General features: G+C 35.6%; 1 protein-coding gene across 3 annotated transcripts in view; it reads left to right on the forward strand.

Annotated features, from left to right (window-relative positions):
* Positions 1-17,377, forward strand: part of MEI4 (meiotic double-stranded break formation protein 4) — a 251,855-nt gene that overhangs the window by 15,883 nt on the left and 218,595 nt on the right. For all 3 annotated transcript variants that reach the window (XM_054492957.2, XM_054492956.1, XM_054492959.2), the window contains exon 2: positions 16,245-16,490. In XM_054492957.2, the coding sequence (XP_054348932.1) occupies positions 16,259-16,490 (232 nt within the window). In that variant the 5' untranslated portion in view covers positions 16,245-16,258. The remainder of the gene's footprint in view (positions 1-16,244; positions 16,491-17,377) is intronic.

The raw sequence follows: 17,377 nt of genomic DNA on the forward strand, positions 1-17,377 counted from the left end.
CAACAGGCAATATCATATAGGGCCTGTGTTTGTAGTAGGTTGTACCATCCAGGTTCCTGTTAAGTACTTTCTATGATGTTGGCATAATGACAGAACTACCTAATAATGTATTTCTCAGGACGCATCTCTGTCATTAAGCAACAAATGACAGTAATACAACAAATATGAGTGTACCCACCTCCCAGGTTAAAAAAAAAATAGATCTTTACAAGACAGAACAAATTTCTCCTTTTTCTGACTGCAACTCCTCCTTCACCTGCAGAAGTAATCATAGTGCTTGGGATATACCACTCCATACATTTCTTTATACTTTGTCTACATATGGATATGTTTTTAAGCAATATATATTGCATTATTTATATTAATTACCTAAATTATATGCATTTTAATACCTTGCTTTTTTCTTTTAACTGTGAAATTTATTCATTTTGATGGATGTAACTCTAGTTCATTTATTTTTCATTGCTTAATAGTATTTGTTTGTATTAATATACCTCAATTTATTTAGTTGTTTTATCAACAGATACGTAATTTATCATTTTTATTACAGACAGTGAAGGCATGAACAGTTTTTAACATGTCTCTTTTTGTATATATGTCACTGTCTTTTTATGTTTGCATAGTATTTTCTTTTTCTGTGCATTGCTTGTTATATATTTTGCCCATTTTTAATGGATTATCTTTTCTTTATTAATTTATAGGTACTCTTTAGATACTAGGAATAGTCACCTTTTATTGAAGAGTTGTATTAAAAATGTCTTGCCTAGGCTGTGGCTTACCTCTTTACTTTTTCATGATGTCTTCAATGAACACAAGTTTTAAATTTTAATGCAGTAAAACTGTGATAATTTCCCCCTTACCACTTAAATAGGTTTAATGTGCTATATGTGTCTAGTTTAAGAAGTCTTTTATACTGAGTGAATAAAATTTAATTTAAAAGTGCCCCTTAAGGCATTTTAGATGGTTAAGATGAAACAGGAAATATTGCTGCTTTTTTTTTTAAAAAAAGGTTGCTTCAAAATTGGCTGACACCCAGTTAAAATATCTCTTATCAATACCAGTTTACTCAAAGCAGAGCCCACTGTCATACCTTAATTGCTGTATGTATAAATTTTCTGCTCAATCTCAATACTATCATTTGTAAATATGAGAGTTTAGGGAGGGAAAACTATAGATACAACATCAATTTTCACAGAATTCTGTAGATTTACACGTGCACATTCCTTCCTGGACAGAAAGCTCATGGTAACCATAAGTAACTCAAACGGGCCACTAAAAACTATAATGAAGGAAGAAGAAGCCTAGGCTTTGGATACAATTTCAGCCAAGTGTCCCCGAGGTGTTTCATTGCTATGGCTGTTCTCATGGCCATTTCAAGTTTCTCTGCTTACTCGTCATCTTTCATTGATAAGTTTGATCTTAGTTACAAAGCAATTTAATGGCCTCAGTTATACAATCATAGTCTAACCAGGCCAGATAGAACTTGTCAACCACGAAGTTTGGAAGTTGAACTGCCTTGGGTTTGGGTGGTCAGTGTCCAGATTTCCTGAAATTTTGTTCCACTTTCTACAACCGTTTACATGAAGTACAAGGACTTACAAGGAGAGATCCTCATGAAAATTATTGGTTTATTTCTTGGTGCCTCTTAATTTATCCATCATCATGGCCTCAATTATTTGTTTAATCTCCATTTTTATAATAATAATTCATAAATTGTAGTTGTACTTTACTATGAAATAGTTATAATTATTGTAATTAATAATAATAATAAAAGATAAGCCTGGGCAACATAGGGTGATCCCCATCTGTACAACAAATAAAAAAAAAATTAACCAGGTATGGTGGTGCATGCCTGTAGTTCTAGCTACTGGGAAGGCTGAGGTAGAAGGATCGCTTGAGCCCAGGAGTTTGAGGCTACAGTGAACCGTGATCATGCCACTGCACTCCAGCTTGGGCAATGGAGCAAAACCTGTTTCAATAATAATAATAATAAATGTTAAATAACCACTGAAGCCTTCAATAAGATTCCTGTGGTATTTGCGTGCTTTGTAGAAAAGAAATGATATGGGTGGATGGTGACTTCAGGCAATCCAGCCATTCTTTTTCTTAGAGACTCACTGAGTGTGAGTTTAAGAACTTTTGGGTGGGGAAGCCCGGCGGTTAGGATGATCCTATGAGTGTCATCCTCTGTTCTCTGACTTTCTTTATTCTTTTATCAGATTGAATTGTTCTTAAATTTTTCTTTTCTCTTTCCACCATTTCCCCCATCACTATGGACTGTAAAAAAGCAAGAAATATATCTAATTCATCTTTTTATGTTTGGATTCTAGCACAGTTTGGGCCTCAAGTGTGGTATGCTGTCACAACATATTTGTGGAACTGAATTTCTGTCATTGAGTTGTCACACACTACACAGAATGGTTATCAGAATGATGAGCATAGGCTTAGTCATTGTAGGTAACAATACAATGTTAATGGTCTATAGAGAGGCAAATTATGTGGGCTTATGGTTAAGATGTTTATATTACTTCAGTCATTTTATGCTAGAAAAGTTCTGTGAGAAATATAAGGTTTATTATTACCTTTGAATTAAGATAACAGTTGATAGAAACAGAATTGTTTTAAAATATTTAAAACAACCTTTCCTACTGCAAAAGTAAATTTGGATTTTTTGCCTCAGTCTATTTCATGGCTTCAGCTGCCACCTGCATGATTTCTCAATATCCATCTCTTTCCTGAGCTCCAGTTTCATTTTCCCAATGGCCTACCACAGCTCTACCTTGCAGTTAGGTAAGAAACATGTGGCACTAGCTGGCCCTTCCTGCACGTCTCTTTTGTTTCTGCCTTCTTTTCTCAGTTTATATTATCACTGTCTAGATAGTTGTGCAAGCTGGAACTTGGGGGTCATTCTTGATATCTTTTCTTCCCTAGTATAGTGTAGCTAATGGATCCCAAAGTACTTTTGATTTTACTTCAGTTATGTCTTTTCTGTCCTGACACTTTTTCTCCTATTGCCCTGTTTGGACCTTTCATTTCTCAGACAGAAGTAGGATTATGGCAGTATTCTGTTAAATGGCCTCTCAGTTTTGGCCTCTTCATCTCTCCACATGTCCTCACCTCAGCCTCAGTAACAGTTGTCTTTCAGAAGTCCAGATCTGGGCCGTGAGCCTACGTATCTGTAATCTATAATGACATAGGAAAGTAAATTTAGCAGAAAAATCCTTTCATCCAGCAAAGTACATGTTTTTATTATAAGAATATCTCAAAAGTTTTATTTTAAGATAAATTGTCACATATACTATATGTATAAATTAATTATTTTCTTTTATTTTCTGTATTTCAGTAATATTTGTAAGGAGGGGATACTTTTACAATTTTCTTGTAGTAACTGAAAGGACAATTAGACTCAGAAACCACGTTAAGGTAAAAATCTGAGTATCTTTTACAGCAGGAGCTACTTTGAAAAATTTTTATGGTTTTAAACAATTGATTTTAATTGATTACCCTGGAGCTGAACTTAACACGCTGATACAGCCAAGGCTAGTTTTTATTGCTTGAGTGTTCCATTTATTAGATGAAATAGATTTATGCTATTATCAGTAAAACACCCCTTTCATTATCACAAGATAGCATGACAAAAAAGACTCTAAAAATTGCGTAATACAAATGGCATTACTAAAAATAAAAAACAGATGTCCCTTCTGCTACTGTTCTGCCTGTATCTCTCATGGGAACCAAGGCCTGGCTGTGATGTCAGCTTGAGGCCAGTTTTTGACTGTCATGAATTTGTTTGGATTCGTGATCTCTAATTGGTTAGATCACAAATTTTGAGGAAGGCAAGTTCTGATTGGTAGGTGAAGCATGGAATTTGGAATGTTTGGTATACAGTCATGCCCTGCATAACAATGTTTCAGTCAATGACAGAGTGCATTTACAAGGGTGGTCTCATAAGATTATAATGAAGCTGAAAAATCCTTGTCTCCTGGTGACTTAGGAGCCATCACAATTTTATAGCCCAGTACATTGCGTACATGTTTGTGGTGATGCTGGTGTAAACACACCTGCACTTCCAGTCATGTACAAGTATGACACGATTATGCATGATACATAAATACTTGATAATGATAATGAGCAAATATGTTATTTGATTATGTGTTTACTATACGTTTTATCATTATCTTGGAGTGCACTCTTTCCACTTATTAAAAAAAAAGATAATTGCAAAACAGTCTCAGGCACGTCATACAGGACACAATCTGCAAGAAGGCGTTATCAAAGTACAGGTCCATGCATTTTATTGCCCCTGAAGACCTTCCGGTGGGACAAGATGTGGAGGTCGAAGACATTGATATTGATGTTCTTGACCCTGTGTATGTCTAGCTAATGTATGTGATTATGTCTTAGTTTTTAGCAAAAATGTTTAAGAAGTAAAAAAAAATACAAAAGTTTAAAATAGGAAAAGCTTATTGAATAAGGACATAAAGAAAAAATGTATTGGATATGGCTGTACAATGTATATGTGTTTCTAAGCTAAGTGTAATTAAAAAAGAGTCAAAAAGTTAAAAAAAATCTCAAATGTTTATAAGGTAAAAAGCTTTAGTAAGCTAAGGCTAATTTATTATTGAAGAAAGAAAAATTTTTAAATATATTTAGTGTAGCCTAAGTGTACAGTATTTATAAAGTTGACAGTAGTATACAGTAATGTGCTAGGCCTTCACATTCACTCACCACTCCCTCATGGACTCACCCACAACAACTTCCAGTCATGTAAGAACAATTCATCTTAAGTGCCCTATACAGGTATACCATTTTAAAATCTTTTATATCGTATTTTTACTGTACTTTTTCTATGTTTAGATATATTTAGATACACAAATATTTATGATTGTGTTACAGTTGCCTACAGTATTTAGTAGAATAATGTGCTGTACAGGTTTGCAGCATAGGAGCAATAGGCTATACTCTATAGCCTAGGTGTGTAGTAGGCTATATCATGTAGATTTGTGTAAGTGCACTCTATGGTGTTCACACAGTTATGAAATTGCCTAAGGATGGATTTCTTGGAAGGTATCCTCATTATTATGGGATGCATGATTATACTTGTCTAGGATGAGAAGACAGCAGTTGTTAGACTGCAGGATTTTTGACTCTTTTCACTTGAATGGTGCGTGCTACAAGGAGGAGACCTAGAGACGAATTTCTGTTTTGTGTGTCCTCCCCTAGTGCCCATGGACATATGCTTTATGCTATTTATTGGTGTTTCCCTCTGCCCTAGTCCCCAAGACAGTCTCGCTGTGTCTCCCAGGCTGGAGTGCAGTGGTGTGATCTCGGTTCACTGCAACCTCCGCCTCCTGGGTTCAAGCGATTCTCCTGCCTCAACCTCCCGAGTAGCTGGGATTACAGGTACGTGCCACCATGGCTGGCTAATTTTTGTATTTTTAGTAGAGAGGGGGTTTCACCATGTTGGGTCAGGCTGGTCCGCAACTCCTGACCTCGTGATCCGCCCACCTTGGCCTCCCAAAGTGCTCGGATTGCAGGCGTGAGCGACCGTGCCCAGCCATGAGTGTTGTATTTTTAAAAAAATATTCTTCTACATCCTGGCTAACACGGTGAAACCCCGTCCCTACTAAAAATACAAAAAAAAAAAAAAAAAAAAAAGAAAAGAAAAAATTAGCCGGGCGTGGTGGTGGGCGCCTGTAGTCCCAGCTACTCGGGAGGCTGAGGCAGCAGAATGGCGTGAACCTGGGAGGCGGAGCTTGCAGTGAGCCGAGATCGCGCCACCGTACTCTAGCCTGGGCGAGCGAGACTCCGTCTCAAAAACAAAAACAAAAACAAAAACAAAAAACGGTCTTCTAGTATTTAGCTTGTTTGGGGTTGTAGTGGTACTTAGTGGGGTAGTGGGGTAAGTAGCATGGATCCTATGAATTGATGGGTTTTCAGTGGAGAAGAGCAACTTCTGTGGTATGAAAGTAGATTGAATCTGTTATTCTCTGATTTCAGGGGATACTTATTCACAGAACCTGTAAACTAGAGGACCAGTCCTGAGTTCTGGCTAACCTGCAACAAGAGCTATATTACCTTTGTGTGTTTGATATCTGGAACAAGTTAAGGAATGAGTTTAAAGGGCCAAAAATGCAAAGGGCATCATGTGCCAGAAGATGTATAGAATGGAAGGGCTCCATATTTGTGAAACAGTCCCTCTCTCTTAATAAGTTATTTTAGGCTAGTGAAAGTAGAGCTCTATTTTGTTTTTAGGCATGCAAATCCATGTAGACTATAATAAAGGAAGTATTCGATTTACTTGTAAAATGGAGCCCTGAGAGAAGAAGCCATGACACACTGTCAGTAGCTGTCTGAAATTTGTGGTGTTCTCCTCAATGAAATTTAAATGAGTGAGACTGATGAGAAGTAGGATCCTTTATCAGAATTAATAATGAGCCCTAAAGAAAATCTGCCTGTGGTACTGCACTTTCTTAAGTCTGTATCTTCAGTATACTCAGAAGGCTTTACATAATAGAAGTTAGAAAAAAAATCAGTTTCCTAATTTGTCATTTACAAAATGACTTTTTTGGATAGGGCCATTTACCTTTTCCACAGGACTCTGTACCTCATCATCTCCCCTCTTTAATCTCCTCTTTCCCTTGAAGCTAAGGCCCTGGATCAGCTGGTCCTGAAAAGCCTGGTGTCTTCCCTGGGGTTGTCACAACCTCTCTCAGTTGTCTCTTCTGGTTATTTCTTTGCTTTCTGGATTCATCCTATGTTCATTCTTATTTTATGATATGGAACTTTTTTTCACTGCCAGGGTATATATAGCCTTATAAAGATTCCAAATTTGTGAAGTTTATGAATTTGAGTTATGTAATTCATCAGACTTTTAAAATGTACTCTACGAACAATATGTTATCTTTGTGATGAGGATTGTGTCAATTTCAGTGTGTAAAATACCGGTGTAACCACGAAACACCTATAGTTCTTCCAAAATATTTTTTAAAAAACCATGTGAATAGTACATATCTGCTCCCTATTTCCTTTTATGGATTTACATAGTGGAATGTGATTACTGGTTGTGCCATGTGTACATGTTTCTAAATCTCTGAATCACTGTCCTTTCTGTTATCTTATAAAATATATGTGATACATGTTCCCATGTGAAATTCTGCCAGAATCCAGAGATCATTCCTGTGACAAAACAAAGAAGCAATTTGAAATCAAAAGGTGTGGGATGGAATTAAAAAAAATAGTGTTAAGAGACCATAGACAATTAAAATCCACGCTTAGCTAACTCTTTTTTCAACACGAGAAAAATGATAGATAGTTGATTTGTTTTGATGGGAACAGAAGGAAAAAAAGAAGCCTGTATCCTTTTATCTTTGCAAGCCTTCTGTCACGCACAGACTCTCTGCTGGAAAGGCTTCCACAGGGGCCCTTAATAATTAAAGTAGAAAAATTTGAAATCTTGAGTAAATCCTCATTCTTTTATGTAAAATTTCATATGACATTAATCTATGGAACACTTTACAGTACAGTATGTGCTGAAACTATAACAATAATTAGGAAATTTGTCAGATGGATCTAATCCAAAAATTACATGTTAGACCTTGTCCAAACTTTACTGAAACTATTAAACTAATTATCTCAAAAGTCTTGTAATTTCTTACTGTTCTAGCATTGCCAGCTCTGCTGCACCCCACACTGGGATTTGATAAATGCGTATTTCACCATCATGATACATGAGGACTTCCTCCTGCACTCACATGTTGCCTTATTACATTCATCTCAGTGATTTAAGGAGTGTTTAGCCAGTGTCCTTCAGTTTCTTGCTTTCTTGGCAAGTATTTAGAGTAGGTCTCACAAAAGGTAAAATCTGATTTTCTTCCTTATAGCTTACCCTCTGACCTAAAACTGTATGTGAATTAGATTTTACCTTTCCTACTATATTTTCTTTACTCAATAATTATTTTGGTGAAAGTTTAAGGTTATACTGTAGAAGGGCATAGTTTGGAGAGAGTAGACTCAGTGGAAATAGTGAAGAGAGGATGTCTTATTGAGTGAAGAGAGACAGATGTGACCTTTTGTTTAACTAATTAAGTTCCCTTCCGAACCTATTCTCACTCCAAGGCTATTCTCCTAGTATGTAATTGACAAAGGCTTACTGATGACAGCCAGGGTTAAGAGTTGGCCAAGTAGCCCTGTGATTGTAAGACCTATATTGATGTATTCATTCATTCATTTACTCACTAGTATTTAGTAGTGTGCCTACTGTGAGCCAGTATTCACGGCATTGGGGATACAGGGGATAGTCGCTTGCTGCTTGGTCATACTGGAAAGTTTTCTGCCACACTTCCAAAATCCGTGTGTCCTTTGAATTCGTGAAAAAAACAGAAAAGGCATTCAGAGGAAGGGATATGGAAATGGACTGTGGAAATGGCTGAAGTCAATGGGCTCAGTGGAATTTGGGAAAGCTGATCAGGAAGATAGATCAGAGAAGCTAGGAGGCAGAATTCTCATTTCATGGACGATGTTTCCTCAATTCTGAAAGCCCTTTAAAATTTCGGTTGAAGTTATGTTCAATGTGAAAGTTCTGTTCTTTCATTCTGATTCCCCTTGTCTACACCTAAGCTGTTGTTGAATCAATGGTGTATTTTACAGTTGAAGATGTCTCAGAATTGCGGAGGTAAGCGCTACAGGCTAAGCTTCTTTTCACAATCAAAAATTGATTGGTGCAGAGCTCTGAGACTTCATACAAAATGCTTCTTCATTTTTCTTTTTTTAATTAGCTAAAATCTTTCGTTTATTAATTAATTTTTCCAGCTTTATTAAGGTATCAACAAATAAAAATTTTATAAATTTAAAGTATACAGTATGGTATTTTCAATATATAGACATTGAGAAATGATTAAGTCAAGCCAATTAACATAGCAGTCACCTCATATACTTATTTTTTGTGTGTGGTGAGAACACTTAAGATATATTGTTTTAGGAATTTTCAAGTGTACAAAACATTATTAACTGTGTCACCATGTTGTACCATGGATCTCCAGAAGTTATTCCTCTTGTCTAAGTGAAACTTTGTGCCCTTTAGCTAACATCTCCCCTTTTCTCTCTGGCCCCCACCCTTGGAAACCACCATTCTATCTCTGTCTCTATAGGTTTGACTTTTTTAGATTTCACATATAGTGAAATCATGCAGAAGTTGTCTCTCTGTGCCTGGCTCATTTCACTCAGCATGTTTTTCAGGTTCATTAATGCTGAAATGACAAAACTTGTTTCTAAAGACTGAATAGCATTTCATTATTACATATTTTTCTTTATCTGTTAATCCATTGATGGACACAGGTTGATTTCACATCTTTTCTATTGCGAATAATGCTGCAGCAAACATTGGAGTACAGATATCTTTTTGACATACTGATTTCATTTCCTTTGGATGTATACACAGAAGTAAGATTGCTGAATCATATGGTAGTTGTATTTTGAGTTCTTTGAGAAATCTCCATACTGTTTTCCATAGATGTTGTACTAATTTATATTCTCACCAACAGTGTACAAAGATTTCCTTTTCTCCACATCCTCACCAACACTTGCTTTCTTTCGTCTTTTTGATAAAAGCCATTTTAACTTGGGTAAGATGATATCTCATTGTGGTTTTAATTTGCATTTCCCTAATGATTACTGATGTTGAGCTTTTTAAAAAGTACACCTGTTTGTTATTCATATGTCTTCTTTGGAGTATTTTTTATTCATGTATTTTGCACATTTTTAGTTTTTCTGGCTATTGAATTTTAAAACTCTTATTTTATGTTTTTTAAAAATTTTGTGGGTACATAGTAGGTGTATATATTTATGGGGTACATGAGATACTTTGATACAGGAATGCAATGTGAAATAACCACATTATGGAGAATGCAGTTTCTGTCCCCTCAAACATTTATCTTTTGAGTTAGGAACACATTATTGACCATAGTTACCCTATTGTGCTATTGAATAGTAGGTCTTATTCATTCTATTTTTTTTTTTTGGTACCCATTACCTATCCCCACCTTTCCCCAGGTCCCCCACTACTGTTCGCAGCTTCTGGTAACCATCCTTCTACTCTCTATGTCCAAGAGTTCAATTATTTTGACTTTTAGGTCCCACAAATAAGTGAGAACATGCAATGTTTGTCTTTCTGTCCCTGGCTTATTTTACTTAATATAATTATCTCCGGTTCCATCCATGTGGTTGCAAATGACTGTATCTCATTGTTGTTTGTGGCTGAATATAGTACTCCATTGTGTATATGTACCACATTTTCTTTTTCCATTAATCTGTTGATACACAATTAGGTTGCTTCCAAATCTTAGTTATTGTAAATAGTGCTACAACACATAGAGTGCAAATATCTCTTTAATATACTGATTTCCTTTGAGTATACACCCAAAGTGAGATTGCTGCACATATGGTAGCTCAATTTTTAGTTTTCTTGAGGACCCTCCAAACGGTTCTCCGTAGTGATTGTACTAATTTACATTCCCACCAACAGTGTACAAAGGTTCCCTTTTCTCCACATCCTCACCAGTAGTTGTTATTGCCTGTCTTTTGGATATAAGCCCTTTTAACTGGGATGAGACGATAATCTAATTGTAGTTTTGATTTGCGTTTCTCTGATAATCAGTGATGCTGTGAACACTTTCATATGTCTGTTTGCCATTTCTATGTCTTCTTTTGAGAAATGTCTATTCAAATCTTTTGCCCGTGTTTTCATCGGGTTATTATATTTTTTCCTATAGGGTTGTTTGAGCTCCTTATATATTCTGGCTACCAATTCCTTGTTGGGGATAGTTTGCAAATATTTATTTGCATTCTCTGGGTTGTCCCTTCACTTTATTGATTTTTTTTGCTGCACAGAAGGTTTTTAACTTAGTGTGATACCATTTGTCTATGTTTGCTTTGGTTGCCTGTGCATATGGGGACTTGCTATTGAGTTTTTGGAGTCCTTTGTATATTTTGGATATTAACCCCTTATAAGATATATGGTTTGCAAGTATTTTCTCCTATTTTTCAGGTTGTTCCTTCAGTCTGTTGATTGTTTCCGTTGCTGTGCAGAAGCACTTAAGTTTAATGCAATCCCTTTTGTCTTATTTTTTTGTTGTTGCCTGTCCTTCTGTCACATTCAAAGTATATTTGTCAAGACCCATGTTATGCAGCTCTTTCCCTGTGTTTTCTTCTAGTAGTTTTATGGTTTCATGTTATGTTTAAGTCTTTATTGCATTTTAAGTTGATTTTTGTATATGGTATGGGATAAGGGTCCAGTTTCAGTCTTCTGCATATTCTATAATTCCCACTTAGAAAAATATAGAATAGGGACAATTTCTGTAGGATCAGTATGAAGATAGTTTTCTGTCTTATATGTCTTTTAATGTTTATTGTGACAATTTGGGAACTATAGTGATATGGTTTTGATATTTGTCTCCTGCAAATCTCGTGTTGGAATGTGATCTTCAAGATTACAGGTGGGGCCTAGTGGGAGGTGTTTGGGTCGTGGGGACAGCTTTCTCAGGAATGCCTTGGGGCCTCCCTGTGGTAACCATTTCACTTGAGATCTGGTTGTGAAAAAGAGTCTGGGACCTCCCTCCTTTTCTTGCTTTTTCTTATCATGTGACACACTAGCTCCCTGTGCCTTCTACCATGAGTGAAAGCCTCCTGAGGCCTCACTAGAAGCAGAAGCTGGCACCGTGCCTCTCTACAATCTGCAGAACCATGAGCCAAATAAACCTATATTCTTTATAAATTACTCAGCCTTAGGTATTCCTTTATTGCAGTGCAAAATGGACTAGTGCATATAGAAAAGTATAAGTAAGAAAATAATATCGTTCAGACTTCCTCAACTCATGGTGAAGGGTTGCTTTTATTTTGGTCAGTAAGTCTGTCTTTTCTCTTCTTTCCCTCTTTTTATCTTTCTCTTTTTCTTTTGTTCCTTCCCTCTCTTTTTCCGTTTCCCCTTTTGTCTCTAAATCTATCACTATATTAATGTCTATATGTCTGTAGATTTTTTTAATTTGCAGTTTTACTGCATTTACTGTTTTATGTTTTACTGTACATTTAATGTCATGTTGGAAATATTTTTCCATAACTTCACATATTTTCAAAAACATTTTTAGTTGAGTTATATGATATATCACAATTTGATCTCTATTATTAGATATTCAGACTGGTGACAGGTTTTTTTTTATATTGGTAGTTATAATTCTATAAATCATGTATGGGCATAAAGTTTTGTATGCAGCTCTGATCATTTATTGAAGGTGAAATCTTAGAACTTGTATTGCTGGGACAAAGGGGAATACATACTTTGAAGATGTTTGATACATATTAGGAAAATATCCTCCTGAATGGCTGTGTAATTCAAAATTCCCGCCAGTCTTGAATAGGAATGGTCTGTGGCTCTTTTTTTTTTTGTAGATGTTTCATCAATGATCTTGGTGATGAAGTAACTTTAGAATTTGGAGTTATAATATAAAATAAATATAAAATACTTGATGGTTCAGAAAATTAGCGAGTTGATAGCAAATTAAAGTTCAATAAGGAAAAATTAGGGCAGGAGAAATAAATGATACAAATGGCCAAAATAATGTGTGGAGTAGCTGTTTCTACATGCATTGCCTGAAGGAAAATCCAAGGTCATATGGAATATGACTACATTTTTTCACAGCCCCATGGGGAATATTACTATGGTAAGAACTGCTCTCAAATAAAAAAGAATACAAGTAAGCCATGCTGGAATTGATGCTGTGTTCTAAAAAGACTGATTTTATACTTTAAACTATTAAGATATAAGAGACACTACATACCTTCATGGGAGATATTAAATGTTCATTTTCATTATTTACTCTAATTATTTGAGCATAAATTGAATTTAAAAAGGCTTTCTGAAAGTTACTGGTGATCTTTCCTCAGTGAAACAGAGAATATATTTAGGAAGCTGGGGTGTTTTCCAGTAGCAACAACCAGTTCTGATTCTCTGGGCATGAACTAGGTATTCAACAGTTCAACTCAATTCTGACACTAACTACCTGAAGTTAGCTTCAGACTTCACAGGTTTAAGGGCTCAGTTCCATCAGACTGCACTCAGTTTAAATGCCAGTTGCAAGTATTGGGCCTGTAGGTTACTTGCACTCTGTCTGACTTATTCAGAGGTTCCCACAACCCTTCTAGTCAGGCTTGATAACTTGCTAGAATAACTCACAGAACTCAGTAAGGCACTCTATAATTACCAGTTTATTATAAAAAAATACAGCACCGGAACAGCCAAATGGAAGAGATGCATAGGGCCACGTATGGAGGGATTGCACAGAGCTTCCACATCCTTTCTAGGTGTGCCACCCTCTTAGCATCCTGATGTGTTCACCAACCTGAAAGCTCTCTGAATCCCATTGATTAGGGGATTTTATGGAGATTTCATCAAAAAAGCATGATCCATCATTAATTCAGTCTTCAGTCCCTCTCATCTCCCTGGAGGCTTGGGGTGGGACTGAAAGTTCCAAGCTTTTAATTATAGTTCGTTCTTTCTGGCAACTAATTCCTATCCTGAAGCTTTCTAGGGGCCTGCCACAAGCTACCTCAGGAAATTCTAAGGGATTTAAGAGCTTTGTGTCAGGAACTGGGGACGAAGGCCAAATATATCTTTCTTATGATGCCATAGAAGTTCATTTTTCTTCCATGAAATATTAGGGGAAATATTAGGGGAAACAGAATTATCTTTATTTTGCAAATGATACTTTGAGGATAGGAATGCTGTTCTGCAATTAAGAAGGCATACATTTATAAACACACACATTTACACACACAAGCGTGAGGAAGCAGTTTTAAAAACCTGGTTTTGTTTGGTTGTATGTTGTTGTTCTGTGTGTATTTTAAGTGTGATTTATATCCTGCAAGCCTGTGCTAAACCTCTTTATTAGCAATTATTTCTTTTCATTTGTAGTACAAATCTAAATGTTCAGACAGATGACCCTGACCTTAATATAGTTACAATCCATAAGAGTTTTATAATTTGATCTTTCTTTCTGATAGCTGATATTCAGCATGATTTTAAGACTATTAACAAATCATATGCAACAACTTAAAAATCAGAACATTTAGTTAATCAGGTTGCTTAAATCAATTAATTAAATATCTCTGCAGGATGACAGGGAATTTTCTGTGTTTTTATTATCCAGAGAACTTTGTCCTCTTGTGCTAATAAACTGTTTCTATAGTTTTTTCTTTTAGGCTGGAATCCCACTATTTATAATTGAATGTGAGATTCTTTTCTAACTGAAACAACTTTGAATAGGCACCTTTTAAAAAATCAGTGTCATTATGTATATTATGTATATTAGCAAACTTACTTCTTGAAGGAGGGTCTCAAAAACCATATGTTTGTCCTGTGTACATAGGGTGTTTTTCTGAGAGTAATGAGTGTCAGAGTCCACTGCTCCCATCGCTGATGACAGATGGAGGGAGATCCAGGGAGTGAAATGGTTGTTGAGAAAGCTAAAATAAGTGGAGCTATAATTCTAATTAGTTTGTTCATCTTGACAATATCTGGTCCTTGGTGTAGTCAACAGCTGTGAAAATACAAAGCTGTATACTTTGATTTTGGATATGTAGTTTCTTTACATTTTTAATTATAATTCGATATATGTTAATTGAATAAAATTAGAAAAATAACAAAGAAATGAAGATAAGAGGATAAAAATCACCAATAATTCTACAGTTATACTTTCTATTTACTTTTTTTATGCTCCCCATTTTTCATGTAACTGGGATCCTACTATCCATATAATTTCATGTCCTCATTTGTTGTACTTAACACTTTCTCAGGCTAATACAAAATTTCTGAAAATCTAATTTTTAATGGCTAAGTAATATTCATTTGTATAGTCATACTTTTATTAATTTAACTATTTGTCAGTCCATTTTCAATATTATCAATAATGCTGTGATGAACATATTTTATACAGATTTTTGTGTTCATTACTAATTATAATAAAACAGCATTAAGCCATTTGTTAGATTGTACATTTTCAGTGCCAAATTACAGGATATCAGATAGTTAGTTACACATCGCTGTGGGTGGGAATAGACCTGAGAAAATTTTATATGGTGGTATATGAATTGTTCTTTAAAGGGTGCACAGTCAGGGCTTGGGCAGCTATATAAGAAAGTCAGGGCATCACGGCAGTGGAAAATTTATGAGCAGAGATGTGTACAGGAGTACACTTGGGCTGTATCTGGTTGAGTGTGATCCAACCAATATGGAAGAATAGGCTGGGGAAATGGAAGGAAATAAAGTTTGAAATGTAAGGTGAAGAATTTGAAAATGTGTTAGTAGGATAGGTGGGGCAACTGAAAGTCCTGAATATTCTGGGTCATCTTACTTTTCACTCTTCATTAAGCATTTTTATTTAGCACATTTTATGTGCACAACTCTTATGATAATCTAATAAAGCCTGGAGGAGACCACAAGGTCTTATACTTGAGTAGGGATGATATGAAACCAGTGTATGCAATGGTCTGTCATGTGGTCTCCATAAGTATGTTTATATTTTAAGACTGTGACACACTGTTGGTTTGGGAAAGTATGCTCAGAATGACTATTGGAAATCTTTGGAAGTGAAGAATCAGAGTAGACTCTCAATTTAAATGATGCAAATATTTAAAAGATTGTTCTCCATATAGATTGGAGGGGGCTGGTTAGAGGCAGGAATAGCAGGTAAAAGGTTCATTAAGGAATGCAAGATTTAACAGATGGGTTGGAGGAAAGGAAGGACTTAAATTTATAAATAGATGATTTAATTTAATGGTTCTGGTTATTCAGTGGACTCTTTTTCAAAATATAAAAGCCTCAGTCCTACTCAAAATTTGCTAAATCAGAATTTTGAGGGAATATATTTTAAAAGCTCCCTCAGAGATTCTGATATGTTTCTCTGGTTAGAAACAACTAAATGAATTAATATGTGTTTTTTCCATCCCAAGAAGTTGTCAAATTGTCTAAACCTACTATTGAATCTTAATATATTTAATATGCATGTGTGTGTATTTTTCTTCTGCATAACTTTCTCATACTGTTTTCAGTCCCTGATTTTTTTTTTTCTGTTACTTGGTGCCAAGTCTTATAAACTTATTAATTAATGTTACTCTGCAAAATCAACTTTAAGCAAATGAAATGCACTTCACAAGTTAAAAAGAATTTCTATAACTTTTTTCTTATTAAATGATAGGGACAAAAGCCAGGATGGATGTTCAAAAATGGTATTTGAGAACTTCAAAGCTGGCTCTGGCCTTGGCAATTATCCGCTCAAAACCAGCAGACAAAAGCAGCAGAGAATACACAGAGCACCTTGCTATGTTGCTGTCTGAGGAGGAGTCAAAATGGAGATCAAAAATTGAAGTCTTGGAAGCTGAAGTTATGCAATTACGTCAAAAACTTCTTGTGAGCAGGCTTTGTTCAGGATCCTTTAAGAGTGGTGAGTATATAAAATTGCCTTTTGGTAGTATGTCAAACTTGTTTTATTTCAGCTGCACAATTATTTAGAAATGTATTCCCAAAACATGAAAATTTTTAGTTTCCATGAAAGCTCGACATCTTCTAGCCTTATACATTTTTTTACTTCTGGTCATTCATTAAAATTTTATTGTCACTTTCCTACATTTGACTTTGGAGTGAAGTTAGAGAATGAAAATAGTATAGATGTGAAGGCAATAAGGTCTTTTAAAATCTCATTGTTCAACTTTATTATTTTACTATACATTTTATTTTCCTTTTATATTCAGTAGTTAATCTAGCAATCCAATGTGAGATACCAGCTATCGGCCAGGCATGTGTGGGTGGTGAGGACTCCAAAACACATAAAAAGAGGTGCTGTCCTTGCTACTAAGTGTCTACCATTCTAGCAGAGAAAACAGACGTATAAATAATTAACCTAGTTGTGATACATACCATAATAGAGACTGACAAAATACAGAGGAGGAAGTTATTCCTTCTGCCTAGTTTCTGGGAAGGCTTCTTACCCTCTGGCCCTCAAAGTTCTGTCCACTTGTCAGTGAAATGGTTACAGAACATCCAGTAAGATGCAGGAGCGTGTGCAAAGGCACTGGAGTGGAGAATACATACTGCATTCAGAATACTGCCATCATTGCATTTAAGAGTAACCAAAACACTTGTAAGGCAAAGAAGTGATGGGGAAAAAGGTACAAGGTACAGAGGGAAGTTGGGACCGGATTCAGAAGGGTCTTGAATGTCAACCTAAGGAATATTTTACTGTATTGCTTATCAGTAAGTTGACCATATAATTTATGGTTTCTACTAGTACCCTTGTGAGGGTGAAAGGAAGGGCCTATTAATAATTACACT

Source organism: Pongo pygmaeus, chromosome 5 (genome assembly GCF_028885625.2).
Source record: "Pongo pygmaeus isolate AG05252 chromosome 5, NHGRI_mPonPyg2-v2.0_pri, whole genome shotgun sequence".
Taxonomy (NCBI): Eukaryota; Metazoa; Chordata; class Mammalia; order Primates; family Hominidae; genus Pongo; species Pongo pygmaeus.